A 17,401-nucleotide genomic window follows, 5' to 3' on the forward strand; every position below is an offset into this window, starting at 1 on the left:
AGGACACTCCTACCCCTGCCCCCACTCTTGGGACGGACATGTAAGCTATCCCCTATGAATCGCGCGAGGAATGTTGTTCACAAAGGTAACAAGTGACCTTTAAACCATACCATTATCAGCTGATGTGATGTTGTTCGGGAGGTCGAGGTTAACGTTTATAGGCAAAATACTTGTGAAAATGTGGGACTTTGTCCCTGAGGACTGTGTACCCAACAATAGTAGTGCTACATCTTGCAGCCATGGCTGATTATCGCAGGAAAGGCGCCGTTGCAATTATTGCACTGAATAATCCCCCTGTCAATGCTCTCAGGTAAGTTCACTTTGTACAGTCCATGACCAATCCTACCCCGGGCACCCTACCACCCAAGATCACCGGGGAAAGGTGTGGGCTACCGAACTGCATATCATGTGCATGGTCGGAACATGGAGGTTATCTCCATGGTCGGAAGTTACAAGTAAATCATAAGCAGTTAAGATTAAAATAGAATATTCGGAGGGGTTTAAATCGGTATGTAGTGATAAAATATCCAAATATGGGAGCCTTTGTTTTTTTAAGGCGGGGGGGGGTTGTCAGTGAAATTTAGGCTACAAATGAAACTCAAAAAGCACCCCACCCCAAATAACAGTTCATTAAAATTTGACCCCCCTAAATTCATCAATTATATTTTGACCCCACCTAAGAGTCATCTGCTTAGAGTCATTAACCCTATGCACCCTCTGGCCCTAGGGTGAAAAATAGTGACCCTTCAAAAGTTTTTGCAAGAAAAAGAGTGACCCTCTCCAATTTTCATGCACAAAAAAGTGACACTCCCCAAGATGTCACAGTCCGTACTAATAATGGTGGATTTCAATATCATATTTGTTGTTCACATCTGCTTTTTCGAACACCCTACTCTCATCAGCTACATTTATATCAATTTTCAAACATTTATTAAGCACAGATTTAGCTAGTTTTGTTTTGGAGAGAAATTATTCATAGTTTCCCCATAGACTACAATGTGTAGTGAATCAACATTTCGGCGAAATTCTAAAATCAAATTTCTTGTGCATACATGCACCTGTGACCACCCTAGTCTAATCAAGTACAGTAATATTAATAATCTAGCGTCTATATATACACAGATTTAGCTAGTTTTGTCTTGGAAAGAAATTATTCATAGTTTCCCCATAGACCACAATGTATTTTGAATCAACATTTTTGGTGAAATCCAAATTTCTTACACACACACGCACTTGTAACAACCCTAGTCTCATCAAGTACAAAATACCAATTATCAAGTGTTTATAAATACATAGATTTTAATAGCTAATTTATACTGGAAAAATATTGTTAATAGTATCCCCATAGACTACATTATGTACAGTGAATCAACATTTCAGTGAAATTCCAAAATCAAATTTCTTGTTTAAATGTATGTAATTACAAAGTCTAAGAATCTTTGCAAACACTTCATATTACAGCATATTTTCAAACAATTGAGCTATTTTTACCAGTATTCAAAGTGTTATGAAAGTTATTTCGTGAACATAGCATGACGCTTATTTCTCTTGGTCAACTTGAAAATTTTATTTTTGTGAACAAAAGTGCTGTTTCTGCTTCTGTTCAGACAGAATAACGCCATGTTCGTTTTCGCTTTATATACTTTTCAGTCAATCCGTTTTTTTTGTGGTTTTTTTTTTGTTTTTTTGTGGGTTTTTTTTGGCATAACTCGAAACAAACCTTCGTGAATTTGAACCCCCATTATTGTAAAATTTGACATCCCCCTTAAAAAATGTTTTGTAGAATTCAACCCCCTGATTCACACCGACCCCCCCCCCTTCTTCTAAAAAACGAATGCCCCCTAGGCTTATAGGTGTATACAAGATGTAGTACATGGGCACAACGTAACGGAATAGCTTGATTTCGAGACGGAGGTCCATTTCGAAACTGAGCTGATCCTTACTTTCAAACACGAACGCTTGAAGTTCCCTAACTTAACGGGTATTAAATCTCTTTTTCCCTGTTGCGGCATCGTAGACCTTTCCGCAGTTTGAATGAAGCACCTGTGATTCAAAGGGACAAAGTCGGCCATTTTCATGAATTTTGTTTGATACGAGATACTACTTATATTGTTTGACATGTTGAAAGATACTGAATGAATGGGTGACCATGCATATATTGGACCCCAGTTTTCAACACGATACATGAAACCATCGCGAAAATGAATTAATGGTCATGACAATTAATTCATTTTCACGATGGTCTCATTTAATTTGTCTAAAACCGAGGTCGAATATATGCACGGTCACCCATTCATTCAGTATCTATCAACATGTCAAACAATATAAGTAGTATCTCGTATCAAACAAAATTCATGAAAACTGGCCGACTTTGTCCCTTTAATGCAAAATACTGTGACCTACTTGCCCGCTACAAGCAAATATTGACCACACTCCCCCAGTGGGACTGGGATTGTGTCTTGACCAATTAGTATATCTGAGCACGGTTACTCTATTTAGAGTCACCGTGATGACGTCTGTCTGAGACCCTGACCGTACCCTGACCGAGACCTCTTGTGTGCAGAGCAGTACGTCCCCCCACGGTAACGTCGCAGTGTTTCTGCACATAATGAAATTACAGCCTTATTATGTGTAGTCGGCCTGGCCGGCGTTATCAAGAACATCGTCTCATACAATCTTTCACCCCTAAATACAGGTTTAAAATGATCGAGGTTCCTAATATGTTCTTAATTCAGCTCTTCGTGCTATAAAAAGACAATTTTACAATAAGCAATCACAACATTTATTACGTGAAAGTGACATCGCAATCCCAAAGATGATCAGCTTGTAGTTCCTGGACGATCTATCGATCACCAAAAGTCGGTTTGGCAGAATTTAAATGTTTGCAATTGCCAAAGGTTCATATTTTGGTTCGTCTTCATGAATCTTTGAAATTAAATTATGGGTTATTATACTAATGCTAAATTATAATAATGTGTGCCCAGTTTTATTTGCATAATGAATAATTCATTTGAGTTTTTTCCTTCAGTCATCACGTACGAGTGGGCATCACTAATGGTATCAAAGTAAGTACGTTGTCATACATGTATGTACAGAGTCAGGTCACTCTCGTTGTCTCCTCACTTCACAAGGTCAACACAGTGAAAAATATCACTGCTTCCAGGGCACAATTTGCTACTGATGGAAAGTATAGAGAACGAGAAATATTAATGGCATATATGAAATGCATATATTTATTTAAAATGGTAAAGTAGGCTTCATATATATAATCAAGTACAAGGAAATAATATCTAATACAGATATTATTACTTTTTACTTGAAGTAATTTGTGTTATTATTTATAACGCTCTGCTTTCCGCATCGAGCACTGTAATTTCCCACGAGGACATCTGTATACTTCGATATATATATATATATATATATATATATATATATATATATATATATATATATATATATATATATATATATATATATATATATATATATATATATATGTATGTGTATATGTATATATATAGCTACATCTGTTTACTATGCTTTATCTTATCATAGTAATAACTTGGAATAGTATATCTTACAGGTCAGATAAAATTACATGTGATTTTATTCATCCATCTTTACCGGTACCAATATTTTTTCAAGGCAGTATGTACCTCCGAAAGTGAAAGACTTTTGCTCAAACTTTCCTAAAGGAAACTTTCATCCATTCTCATTCAAAATCAAGAATAAAAGTCACAGGTCACTAAGCAATTATTTTGCAGACAAACAAATTACCTTAAATTTGTCGGTATTTAGAAAACAAAATTGCCGCCGTAAAATAAATTGTGGTGTGGTTGATAATAAAGTATAAAACTTAGAAAGCCAAAAGGTCTGTCCCCGAGACGCATTCTAGCTTTTATGATGTATGAAATTTTCCATTCATTTCCTGACAGAAAGCGGAAAAAGACAATGGCGTATCTGCCGTTGTGATATGCGGACAAGGCGACGTATTCTCAGCTGGCGGCGATATCAAGGAGTTTTCCACAGGACAGTATTTTCAAGGTTTGGTTCGAGTTGAAGTTCACACACCTGGTTTCGCTAATTCGGACACTTTGTCTTTAGCAAATGGTCAAGAACTGTGTATTGCCACGCTAGACGGCAACATCCTTCCAAGATATGGATATTGTAACGGTATTTTCCTGATTGAATAAGCGCATGGCCTTTCAAATTTGTTTCCGAGCAACGATTTGTTCAGTTTTTAAACCGAAATCAACATCTGTACTTTTAAGTATATTCCACGTGAAAATCTTGGTTTTTTTTGTGTTTTTAACCAATCCACACTTGGTTTACATTTTGAAGCTCCCGGTCTGACTGAAGTCGTCCATACTATCGAAGCATGCAGTAAACCTGTAGTGGCTGCAATTTCTGGGTTGGCCTTCGGCGGTGGTTTAGAAATATCTCTGGGATGTCATTATAGAATGGCTAGCAGCAAGTCAAGGTAAAGCCTGCCCCCTACTGCACTGCAGTTAGATAACTCACTTCGTCAAACTGTTTTGACATAACATTTCCTGGTTGTCATTCAAGTAAATGTGTAAACAAAAAGTAAAAGTTATGAATGATGAAAAGGGTACATATTGTATTCATAGCATTCATCTGTCCTGCTTTTGTATTTGAACTTTTGGTTATGTCGTCATCAAGTAACTTTTATATCTCATCCGAGTTATCTAGGGTAGCCTTTCCTGAATTGATGATCGGATTGTTGCCAGCAGCAACAGGAACTCAACGTCTTCCCAGGGTTGCGGGCATTGCCAATACTATCGACGTAATCGTGAGTGGTCGACACGTCCCAGCTACTGAAGCTCATCAAATGGGTATTCTGGACAAGGTTTGTGTTCATTCATTAGGCCGCAGTGTATGCATCGTTTCTGAAACACCACGGCCTATGGTACGGGACCCTGCAAATTCACTCAGTGTGAGGTTATGCGTTAGTCCAGGGCATCATCTTAGTCATAGAATACCAAAAAAATTGTTCCCGCCAGGTAGTAGACCTGTGTACTGGCACGTCATTATTTGCACATGTTACATTGCATTCATTCGTTTTGCGATTCGATCCAAAATGGCTTCGACGAAGACGCTGTCATTGACGACATCTTGTATTTATGTATTCTCGGTTACCCAGACTGCTCTGCGGGTCATAAATATTACACAAAGTTGACTTTGACAGTTTTATGTCAAATCATGTGTCACCTATATTACACTTTCACTCCGCGTTTTCCTCAACGTGCTTAACGAAGATCAAAGGATGGTCATTCGGTATAAATGCCAAAACAAGGCCACATAAAAGTACGTGTTACCGGTCAAACCTACCCCATTTAGAACCTTCCGACCCTAATCTTCTTTTTTCGTATTTCCGAAAGTCAAGCATGATTTTGCCAAATTTTCTGTCATTTGATAGGTCGCACTAAAATAAAAATTGCAAATTGAAAAAAAGGTCCCGACCGACCTACCCTATTCCCTTGGGGCATGTTGACGGAATCAGACCATTTTTAATGTTTAACATCCGAGTTACCTTACATGACTAGTTCGATGTACCTGTAATATTCTAGTATTTTATCAGCCAGATAAAAAATCATCACCTAACACACGCCATGTGTTCTGCTCGTTGGTCTTTGTAGATTACAGATGGTGATGTTGTCAAGGATGCCATCGCATTTGCCCACTCTGTTGCGAAGGAACCGGTGGGTCCACGACGCGTGAGCAAAATGCCGGTGAAAGATGCTGAAAATGCCGACTGGATTTTCGACGGTAAATGTCACGCCTATTTGCCCCATGTATTCTCCAAGACATAGAAGCGAGAATAGAATAGAATCGAAGCTGCTGAATGCATCATAGGTTGAGAGAGAGAGAGAGAGAGAGAGAGAGAGAGAGAGAGAGAGAGAGAGAGAGAGAGAGAGAGAGAGAGAGAGAGAGAGAGAGAGAGAGAGAGATTGGGACGTGTCTCCATTGTGTTGTTCTGCACTAGGACAGATTTGAACATGTTGATGATGATAACAAGAAGTTACATCTACAAAAGCCAGCTGAAAAGCCAAGATCAAGAGTATATGACGTAATATCGAACAAGAAACCGATGCATGAGACCGGGCCACAAATGTAAAATGGCTGGTCTGGCACACGAATATAGCCCCAACAATTGTTTAGTTGTAGGTAAATACTAGTACAGCCCAGAATATCGATTCGAACCGAGTACAGAAAGGCGCTGCAATATGAAACATCGCTGTGGTCGTCGAGTTACGTTGTTGTTGAGTTGAAGGAGTAAGGTGCACGTGTACGACCTGCCAAAATTTTAGAAGCTATGAATACATGGGTTTTTTCCTTGTCGCGTACTTCTTGTCAACAGAGGCAAGAAAGCGGGTAATGAAGCGGTCCAGAGGAGCGATTTCGCGGATGTCATGTGTCCGAGTCATCGAAGCAGCTGCCAAGACTTCTAGCTACACCGAAGGTGTCACCATGTAAGTCTCTATTGAATATTTTCCCCGGTTGTTGGAAAGTCAGCTATGACCTACCAATCCGATGACATTCGCAGTTCGTGCTTCCAAAACCACAAGCTCACTTTTTTGCTCTGTTTGTTATGATACCTGTACGATCAAGAATTTTAAGAAACTTAGAAATCAGTGATTGATCGGCAACGATCCATCTGTATTCATCCTGGGATCATCCATAAAACCGGTTTAGGATAAGTAAACATAGCAAACAGAATTAGACTATCTCCACTTCTCCAATACACTGTCCTTACTTATCAATAAAGTACAATGTTGTCACAGGCCTTGGCATTCAGCTATCAATTTTCCTTCCATGATTGATAAAGCGGTCGTCGGATCTATCAAGCCCGAGCAGGCTGAATAATTCGATGTGTTTTCCGCTCTCCATTTACAGAGAAAGAAAACTAGCTCTCGAACTCATGACGAGTGCGCAGTTCCCAGCGATGCAGTACGCTTTTTTCGCCGAACGAACTGCTCAAAAGGTAAATTCTTTCTTACTTACTCTTCAAAACCACAAAAATGCGTACCTTCATTGCTAACAGTAATGCAAACGATATGAAAAATGCATACATAGAAACGACTGTCGACACTTTACCATTCAGGTTAACTCATTAACAAACGAAAAGGATAAAAGATGTTGAAGTTACATATTGTCGATATTGCCACGGAAATTTGAATGATCTTATACCCAACAAGTCTACGGTTCTTGTGATGTTATATGGAAAGTCTCCCTCATTTTCAGTGGGAACTGCCTGGTGGTAAGATAAGCCACAAAACAGTCAAGCCCTTACCGGTGAAGACTGCCGCGGTGATAGGCTGCGGTACCATGGGAAACGGCATCGCGATGTCATTCGTCGACAACAACATTCCGATTTTTCTCCTGGAGATCAACCAAAAGGTATCAACTAATTTATCGAAATACCATACCACTGTCTTGGACTCTTTATAGTTTATTAAATAATTGTTTTGTCAATACCAGTGGATGTTGTGACGTCATACCCCAGATTATTAGTGGCAATGTATCCGATCATCTAGTGTCGTGGCCCCAGATGTTTTCTACACCTACAAATTCGCTGATATTGCCAAAACTATAAAATAACAGCAATAATGTTCCCTCTCCAAGTGCAACGTATGCTTTCGTCCATTGTGGGCTGGAAGGGGTACACCATTGCTTAATGTAATTATAATAGTTGTAATATTGCAGTAGCTTCCTAGTACCAATTTTGATAGGTCCTTGTAGCAATTTCTCCGTATAACGTACCTGTGTTGTATAGACCTCTTATACTTAACGTGCAACTCTGCACAAATCATGTTACCTTGGCCTATTACAGCATCTGATTGCCTGTTCGCCGAGTGTGATCATGAAATCTTGATATTTGTTTGTTTGTTTCATCGTTTCCCCGACCAATGTCTCAGCTCTTGGAGAAAGGAATGGACCGAATCAGACATGTGTATGAAAGCAGCGTGAGAAAAGGAAGAATATCGGAAGAGACGGCGAGGCAGAGAATCTCCCTGATCACACCGACATTGGATTATAATCAAATCAGAAACGTGGACGTCGTGGTTGAAGTCGTCTTCGAAACCATGTCAATCAAGAAGGAAGTCTTCAAGAAACTGGATAGCATCTGCCAACCGGAAACAGTGCTCTGTTCTAACACTTCAATATTGGATATTGATGAGGTAGGCAAGCGCCAATACATAATACAAAACTTATCAGACTCCATATCATTACTTAAATTGTTCAGTGACAGTGTCTGCGTTTCAAGTATAACGCAATACCATCAGAGAAACGGCCACCGTCAAACTCTGACTATCGTCGTGATGCGACACGTTTGTGATATATATATATATATATATATATATATTATATATATATATATATATATATATATATATATATATATATATATATATATATATATATATATATATATATATATAGGTAACATTTTAACATTATCTTGTACAGATTGCCAGCGCCACCAGACGACCAGATAAGGTGATTGGCACGCATTTCTTCGTTCCAGCTCATGCAATGAAATTGCTTGAGACAGTAAGGGGCAAACACACGTCACCAGAAACTATAGCGACTGCAATGACCCTCGGCAAAACTTTGAAAAAGGTAGGCTTTGGAGAATATTTTTCTGTCTTCGATGTTCAAGAAAGTAACTTTCCGACCAATGATATCGATAAACAAATAATATGCTGCACATAATCAGTAACAAGAAGATAAATCGGAGAGAGAGAGAGAGAGAGAGAGAGAGAGAGAGAGAGAGAGAGAGAGAGAGAGATTACAATAATTACAGTTGCTCTTTTTTTACAATTTGCATACCCTCATGATCGTCATTGTGTGTGCTCCTTGGGAGGTGCCATTGACCAGCTGGCCAGATCGAGTTGGATTAACTCAAGTCGTCTTTAACTGATAAATCAAAAAAGTCCATTGATATGTTTCAAAATGAATCAATTTAAGAACTTGCCTTAGGAATATGCCTCTACAAACTGCTAATAACAGATAGTGTTGAACCTCTGTGAGTAGAACTGCCGAATACATGTTTTATTTTTTCTTTGCTTGCATCTCTAATAAATATGCGGCTACATGATAATTGGGGGCGGGACTTGAAAATTTTTGATCATATAGACGGGGGAACTTGAATTTTTTTAGGGTATCGAGGGGGGTCTGAAAAAAAAAGATTTCAATCGCGATTTCTCCAGCCCCCACCCCCACCACCCAACGGTCATTTGTGAACGCAGCCCAACCACTCAACTCCAGTTTTGTGTGTGGTACGATCTCATGCAAGACTGTGAATGAGGTGTGTTATAAAACACATATTAACTGGCCATGAGGCCAGTCAATATGTGTAATTACTGTACTGTTCCACTTTGCCAGAATACCCCAACAAAGGAACTGTGTATTTAACAAACTACTAGGCCTCTTTGCGAAAAACGACCTCCAGTTTTGTGTGTGGTACGATCTCATGCAAGACTGTGAATGAGGTGTGTTATAAAAAACACATATTGACTTGCCATGAGGCCAGTCAATATGTGTGTACTGCTCCACTTTACCAGAATTCCCCAACAAAGGAACTGTGTAATTTAACAAATTACTAGGCCTCTTTGCGAAAAACGACCGTAAACGGAATGGAATAAGAGGTCATCCACTACTTTGGTTTAGAAATTACTTTGAAAATCGCAAGCATTTTGTTGTAATAGATGGAAAAGCGTCAGAACCACGTCAAATTACATGTGGAGTTCTGCAGGGTTCCATTCTAGGGCCAACTCTTTTTTTGATGTATATCAATTACATTAATAACTCTACTAGCTACTTTAATTTCAGACTTTTTGCTGATGACACTAATGTTTTAAAATCTTTAGACTCTCAAACACTACATCTCATTTCATAAAATCAACGATTGGTGCATGGCGAACAAATTAACTGTTAATGCAGAAAAAAACCAATTACATGGTAGTTAAAACACGCCAAAAACGTGTAACTTTATACGGTAATTTATACCTTGGAAATCGACAGATTAAGGAAGTTTCATCAGCTAGTTATCTTGGTGTAACAATTGACAATTTCCTTTCCTGGAAACCACGCATTAAGAATGTGATAAATAAAATAACCCCCAAAGTTGGAATTATCTCACGTTTTCGACATTTCGTTCCAAAGTTTATCATACTTAAACTCTACAATACCTTCACTCTACCACACTTAACTTACTGCTTAGAAATATGGTGAAATGCTTACACTACTCTCCTTGAACCTATTTACCGCCTACAAAAAAAAATTGTCCGTTTGATTACTTTTTCTGATTTTCATGCCCACTCAAATCCCCTCTTTTTCAACTAAACATCCTTCATATTTTTAAACTAAGTAATTACTGTTCTTGCCTTTTTTGTTTTTGATTTCAAAAATAACGGTTTTCCAATCACTATTAACAATTGTTTTGAACTTCCTCACCATGGGTACTCTACACGTTCAGTTGAGCATAGCAATTATTGTGTTCCTAAAACAAGGCCTACAGTCACACAACACAACATTAAGTATGAAGCAATCAAACATTGGAATTCTCTAACTTCTTCATTTAAGCAAATAACGTGTAGACAAAGGTTCAAAGTAGAATTAAGAAGCTACTTAACGAAAACATAATAATATGTATCTTTTTTCTTGAGTTGTTCATCTATCAAATGTATTTTATTTTCTCTTTATCTCCGATATGTATTTTTGTCTTACTTAAGCACTTTATGGCATCATCGTTTACAGTTATGAGCTGATAGTGGACCATGGACTCGACTAGTCCTTGTGGACTATTTCTATGGTCCAAACCACATAAAGTCATACTTTCACTGTAATATTTTTCTTGTAACTGTACCTTTATCCGGTCAAATAAACAATTCAATTCAAATATACGTGATCTCATATCATATCAATTTTAACTCTGCCTAGATTCCGGTTCTTGTTGGTAACTGTCAAGCATTTGTAGCCAATCGAATGATGAACTGTAGGAGTAATGAGGTAAGTATATTATGATGGAAACTTTGGTTAATCTTTAGACGAAACCTTATTCGTTTGGGGATTTTCATAGAAATCTTCTGTACAACAGAACTGCTGTGATTATCAGAATTTCTTTCAGAATAAATTGTGTCACATCTTGACAAAAGTGCAGGACCGACCAACTTTAATTATTCAAAATGTAACCATGTGTTTTCTAGTTAATTATGATTAAATATGTCAGTTTTAGTCACATTTTGTATCACAACGTTTGTATTTTTCTGTTTCGATAGCAAAGATTCCAGCATTCTGCCACGTTCGTTTGGCGTTTTACTGTGAAAAACAATCAACTATGAGGATTCCAAAACTATAAAAATTTCCAGCTGTCCTCTTTTTAATCAACTTGACATAATTGGTTTCTTGTGTCATACTAGAGTTTGTTCTTACTTGAAGAAGGGTGTTTGCCTGAAGAGATTGACAATGTTCTGGAGGATTTTGGATTCATATACGGTCCATTCAAAGTATTTGACATGGTTGGTGAGTTACTGTTAAATATTCGAATGATATGTTTTTGTTAAAACCCGACACCATTAAGATCTCTTATTCCAGACTACGTCAGTTCTTTTCAGTCTTGTAGATTTCAGAGTTTCTAGGAGACAGGCCTAACCACAACAAGCTTTGTATTTGTATTTGTATAACGTATTAGGAGGCGATGCATTATGGAGAGTTCGTCAGGAGATGGGGCTGGTCGGCAAGAATGTACCGAAAAACGTGCCAGTTCGATACCGTCATGGATCTCGCTTCTGTGCAATCGCCGATATTTTGTTTGAACGTGGACTCTTCGGGCAAAAAACAGGTAGACTTTGATCGGTTGATTGATTGATTGATTGACTGATTGCAGAATAATTTGAAACGGCGGCGTTTTGCTGTCTAGAGCAAAGCAAGTTCGAGAACGATGACCGTGTAAAAACTAATCTTGTTCTCAGCCCTATTTCTTGGGCTGCCTGTCGTGTATTGAAAGAATATCCCTTCGCACAGCACAGCCAGCGGTATGATTGGGAAAGGGAACCAGACCACGTAAGCGCAAATTTCACTAAGGATACAAGAAACGGAAGGAATTCAACACTAGCATTTGTAAATTAATACATGAGATCACGGTGAAAATATTGCTCTCTTTAATTCACAGGCAAAGGTTACTACAAGTACGAGAAACCGGGCGCCTACGAACCTATGATTAATCCAGAGATAGAAAAATTGATAACGGAGTACCGCAGAGAACACGGCATAGAGAGAAGAAAAATTCCTTATCAGGTAGTAGGGTATAAAGTGACATTAGCTTTAATTTTTGATGTATTTGGCATAAATTTTGTTCAATAAAACAAATGCATTTATTGTTCTACTCCCAAAAGTATGAATACAAATTATTCGCCGTGTAAACAAAACCCATCGCGTACAATATGCAGTGTCACTGTTGACAAATGATCATCTAGTCCGGACCAGAATTCAGTTGTCAACAATGATATTGGACATTACGTGTAAGCGTACACACTTTTTGGCCGTTGATGAGTTAAGGTAGTATGCGCCTCGAAAGTGGAAGACTTAAACTTTCGCTCAAACTTTCCTCAATGAAACTTTCGACCATTCTCTTACCAAATCAACAATAAAAATAGGGGGTCACCGAGCAAACGTTTGGAACTAGTGAAACAAAGTAACCAACATTTTGCGATATTTCAGATTATCAAAAAACTAAGACGGTGAAAGTTTTTCTTTCCCCAAGAGCTTAAAAATGAGCCCCCACAAGTGGTAGATCAGATAAGAATTGTGGAAATTTGACAGTTCGAATATCTGTCCCCGAGGCGCGTTAATATAATATTGTTGATTTTTCAAAGTTTGAAACAAAGCAAAGAAGGCCGTCTGAATATACATCAACGCAGGCAAAACTGACATGAACAGCGCAAACAGTCAATTCTGCATAATCAGGCAAGGGATAAAATTCTAAGACGATAAAGTTTTACACGGACCCCGGCGTCAAACGATCACACATTGAAACAAATTAGTTGGCCTATTTTTTTTTTCGACGAAAGTTTCAAGTACAAATGTCTAGCTTACGATGAATTAAGTAATTACCAACACTATAACATCCAATGAAAAAAAGCTGAGAGTGCGTGTTCTGCGCTTCAATCGTTTCAGGAAATATTGGAACGATGTGTGTATTGTGTCATCAATGAAGGATTCAGAGTTTTAGAAGACGGAATCGCAACCAGAATGGAAGACATCGACACAATCTGGTAAGAAAATTGTAGATCATATCGTTTTCAAAAACAATGCTAATGTTAGTTGCACGGAATGGCCCTCTGAAATGTCAGACTCGGTGGAGATGAAATATTCTACTCTAAGGATTACAAGTCTTGCCAAAAACAAGTTTTCAAATCTCCCTCCTGCTATGATGGTAAGCATCACTGTTTTATTACTGTTTTATTACAAGACTCGTCCTCTCAATTTTCTTATTGCGGATTACGTCCAAATTTTGTGTGCATGTTAACGTTAAACGATGGGTTCCTTCCATTATGTGGCTAAATAAATTTACTGCCTATACGTATGACTACGGTCACGGCCTTTGAGGAAAAGGGATTCGTCCAACATGTACCGTTTTCTGATTCTTGGAGAAGACGACAATAGCATCGCGCAGACTCAGTCAGAGTTTTCTGTTGAACTTCCAGTAGAACTCATGAACGTGATTGCATACAACGGGGGCAAATTGGAAATGTGAAGTTGTAGTACTGTTGTAGCCTCCACTGAAGGGTATCAAATGCCAAAATATTATTCCATGTCTAAAAGCAACAGATTTTAAGGCGTTAGTTTGATGTTAAAACCATCTCCAATATGTACGTTATGCAGGATATATGGCTATGGCTGGCCCAGGCACCTGGGCGGTCCTATGTACTACGCACGGAAGATGGTTGGTTTGCCCAGACTCTACGAACGAATATGTTACTACCAATCGAAACACCGTAAGTAGACAAGGCACGCAGGGTATGATGATGGACGTTTTAACCATTTTCAAATCAAGTATTAAAGTTAAAAAACAAGTGTTGAAATTATGATACCCATAAAATTGCTATGAGACACACTGCTGTTACACGATATCACCATCAGGTAAACTAGCGGTAGTGGGGGCCTCAAGATGTATAGAAAATGGCAACGTGAAATGATATCCATAGCCATAGCCAACTGCCATTCGATCTTGTGGCGGCCGACATGCAGACGAGCATGACACTTTGCTCAAACTTTTCATATTCGTCTTCGTGAGAACTGACTGTTTGTCTTTGTTCGTTATCGCACAAATTATAATAAATTGTTATCCACTTCGGGAATATAATATAAGAGACGAGTAACAGCTTCTTACGATATGATCAGCTATGAAATAGGTGTCACGTAATAGATAGGGGATAAGCCCTTGGCTCACGGAGGTTATGGCTACCAGGACCTCTTGCTGTTGCCACAGTTGCGTCTGATGTTAACTTTTGTCCGTTTTTCTCACAGCTGACATCATGCATTGGCAGCCGAGTGATCTGCTGAAGAAGATGGCCGCCAAGGAAGCGAGCAAACCTTCTAGCAATCTGTGAACTCCCGACAAAAATCTACTACATCCTTTTTTTCTTTGCGTGGCCATCGGTAACTCAGTCACGGCATAACAACGCTTCAACGTCAATCATACACATATTGAAATCGAAGCGTTTTCTTCTCACCGGTAATTCGCCATCAGAACATTGGAGTTTGTCAAATCTGTAAATTGACAATACCTTCCCTTTACAACAAAGGAGAAAAATCTTCAAAATAACCGAAATATTGTTCTTCATATCTGAACGTGATAAATATAACCATTTGATGGCATTGGATCACAGTTCCTTCAGGACCGTAAGAATCCTTGGCTCGTACAAGATAACATAACATCTTAGTTTACTGTCAATAGTACCAGAACAAGAAATTCAACACCGTTCCATTACTGAATTTTCAGTGAATATTTTGTTGATTTTTTTATATAATTCAGACCGGAACTCTTGTAGCACGGGACAATAACTGAAGACTACTGTAAATTGTGCTTATGAATAAAGTTGTTTCGTTTAATAACGCCTTCAGTGATTTCATCTTGGGGTTTTGTTAACACCAGGAGATCGTAACATTTCGAGGCTTTGACCATGGAGCTAGAAACGTCCGTTTTTAGCTCCATGCTTTGACCAAGACGCTCCCTGTAATAGAAGTACAATTAAGTCTCTTTGCTTCAATAGACTTTTGCCTCCATCTTCTTGGTGGAGAGAATGTGTTTGTAGATTAGGTCAAAGTGTTGGTTCTTTGTTGCAAAAATACAAAAATCAATCACAATGCGATGAGTCAAATAAAGTAACGAGTTCGTCCAAAGAATAACAAGATGGCAAATGCTTCTTTTTTAAGATGCCCGGCGGCATTATTCAGACCCATGATCATATGATCATATGACAGTGCTCCATTGGGGGATAGTGGAGTATGCGTACCTCATCCTGTAATTGGGCTAACGCCTGTTGGATGATGGACTAATATAAAAATATTAAAAAAAAGTATAAAAAATTAAAATACTAAAGCTGAGGCAAATCTACAGCCTTGTAATGCAAACATATCTTGAGCTATGGAGCACATGTACCTTGTTACAATGGTCACGTAGTGTAAAAGATTTTTCAGGTGGTAACTGAAAACAATTTAGTTTACAGAAAGATTAAGTAGCTGGGCACTCGCCGACTTTGGGATATACAACAGTGCATGTGCTTTCAAGTTGTCAGGGTCCATCTACACTGTACCATAGAACTGATAAGTATTATCGTCGTTAAAGGTGGGGCAGACAAGCCACCGTCTGGTGTTTCAGGAAAGATCGGGAATTAAGAATTTGGTCTCTTTTTTTACAGTAGTATATTATATCTTTTTCACCGAACTCCTATTTTGTAGTGTTTTGCGCTGGCGTACAGGGTTGTTGTGACCTGTCTGTTTCGCGCTCAGCCCGTCAAATAACGACGCAGTCACACCGCTATCGACGGAACAGAGTTAGACTTTAGAGAGTGTCAAATTAGGAGAGCTGATGCTGGAATATCCCCTTGATTGGAAATGACACCAGCGCTGGCAGAGAGTGCGTTTTCAGTGAGCAACGCCATCAAGCGGCTGCTTTTTACTGCTATGACGCACGTCGTGTCGCACAAGCATAGCTTAACAGTCACCTATTTCCATTTCTTAATATAAATATTATGATGTTTAGTTTTAATATGTCAAGAAACGGTCATAATCAGGAAGTTTAAAACTACCGTGATGACAAACTACTAGTAAAGGGCGACGAAGAAAATCTAGAATTTTTAATGAAAGTCATGCCTGCAGACCTAGCAAACTTTTTAAGTAATGCTTTTTGTAAGAGAAACGAATTTATGTATAATGTTTAAGCATGTTTACGCTTATTTATTCATAACTTAAAGAACTGTATTACTCCAGTGTCTTGTAAGCCCTAGGGGCTGGTTGTGGCATTATATAAGTCCACACATGACACTTTAATAAATAAAGATAACATAACTAGTATAGTTTCACAGTTATTTATGTTTTTTTCCAACATATTTTCATAGACTTAAGTGATTACAGACCATAACCAAGCTTTTCGGAGTCCGTCTGAATTATCATCACATCGTATAGATGCATATGTTAGTGTCCTTACAGTGACTGATTCTCCTCCCTTCTCTCATGCTCACTCACTTCAATCACAGTCTCTTCCCTCCCCATCCACTGTTTCGTGGACGAACTGTGTTTCAATCGGTCCGCAGCACCGGGTTGCCATTTTCTCCCCTGCTGTCTGCATGTACTGTACTGCTGAATCATAGTCTGCCGCTTACACAGTTTTGCACTATCCTTGAGCACTTTTTAGCCGTGTGCACGTCGATGCACAAGTGTGCAGCCTCTGCTTGTCTACCTGGGGTGGGGTGGGGTGTACTCTTGATATTTTAATACGGGGTTGTGCCCTCCAAGTTGAACATCTATCCATAAATTCAAAAAATATGACCCATTGTTAGGGATTTGCTTGACAAATGTGGGAATTTCCACCTTTATTCTGTTGCATGTGAAGGTTTTCCTAAAGCACGGGACATTTGCTTTGTTATTGACCAATGTTAAAAGTTTTTTATCGGATGAAAAAGCGACCCATGTTTAGGGATGTTTTCGTGAAAAGGTGACCCATTCTTGCGGCTCATACCCGTACACCTTTTTTTATGGGAATACCGCCCCCCCCCCCCCCCCCCTGGGCTTATCTACCCTACAGAAATAATATCAGTCTTGCCTGGTCACTTTTAATAGCGCAAAGAGAATTCAGTCAACTCATTCACATCAG

The 17,401-nt window shown here is 38.7% G+C and overlaps 1 protein-coding gene across 1 annotated transcript; it reads left to right on the forward strand.

Annotated features, from left to right (window-relative positions):
* The first annotated feature begins 150 nt into the window (after window positions 1–150).
* On the forward strand, window positions 151–15,589 carry LOC139140823 (peroxisomal bifunctional enzyme-like). Its single transcript, XM_070710260.1, has 18 exons — window positions 151–310; window positions 3,029–3,065; window positions 3,936–4,044; window positions 4,342–4,480; window positions 4,711–4,867; window positions 5,658–5,787; window positions 6,380–6,491; window positions 6,916–7,003; window positions 7,264–7,419; window positions 7,938–8,201; window positions 8,491–8,643; window positions 10,966–11,034; window positions 11,445–11,547; window positions 11,717–11,866; window positions 12,197–12,321; window positions 13,201–13,298; window positions 13,909–14,021; window positions 14,554–15,589. The coding sequence occupies exons 1-18, from the start codon at window positions 240–242 to the stop codon at window positions 14,634–14,636; spliced, it is 2,157 nt and encodes a 718-aa protein (XP_070566361.1). The 5' UTR covers window positions 151–239; the 3' UTR covers window positions 14,637–15,589.
* The last annotated feature ends 1,812 nt before the right edge of the window (window positions 15,590–17,401 follow it).

The sequence above is a fragment of the Ptychodera flava genome, chromosome 9 (genome assembly GCF_041260155.1).
Source record: "Ptychodera flava strain L36383 chromosome 9, AS_Pfla_20210202, whole genome shotgun sequence".
Lineage (NCBI taxonomy): Eukaryota > Metazoa > Hemichordata > Enteropneusta > Ptychoderidae > Ptychodera > Ptychodera flava.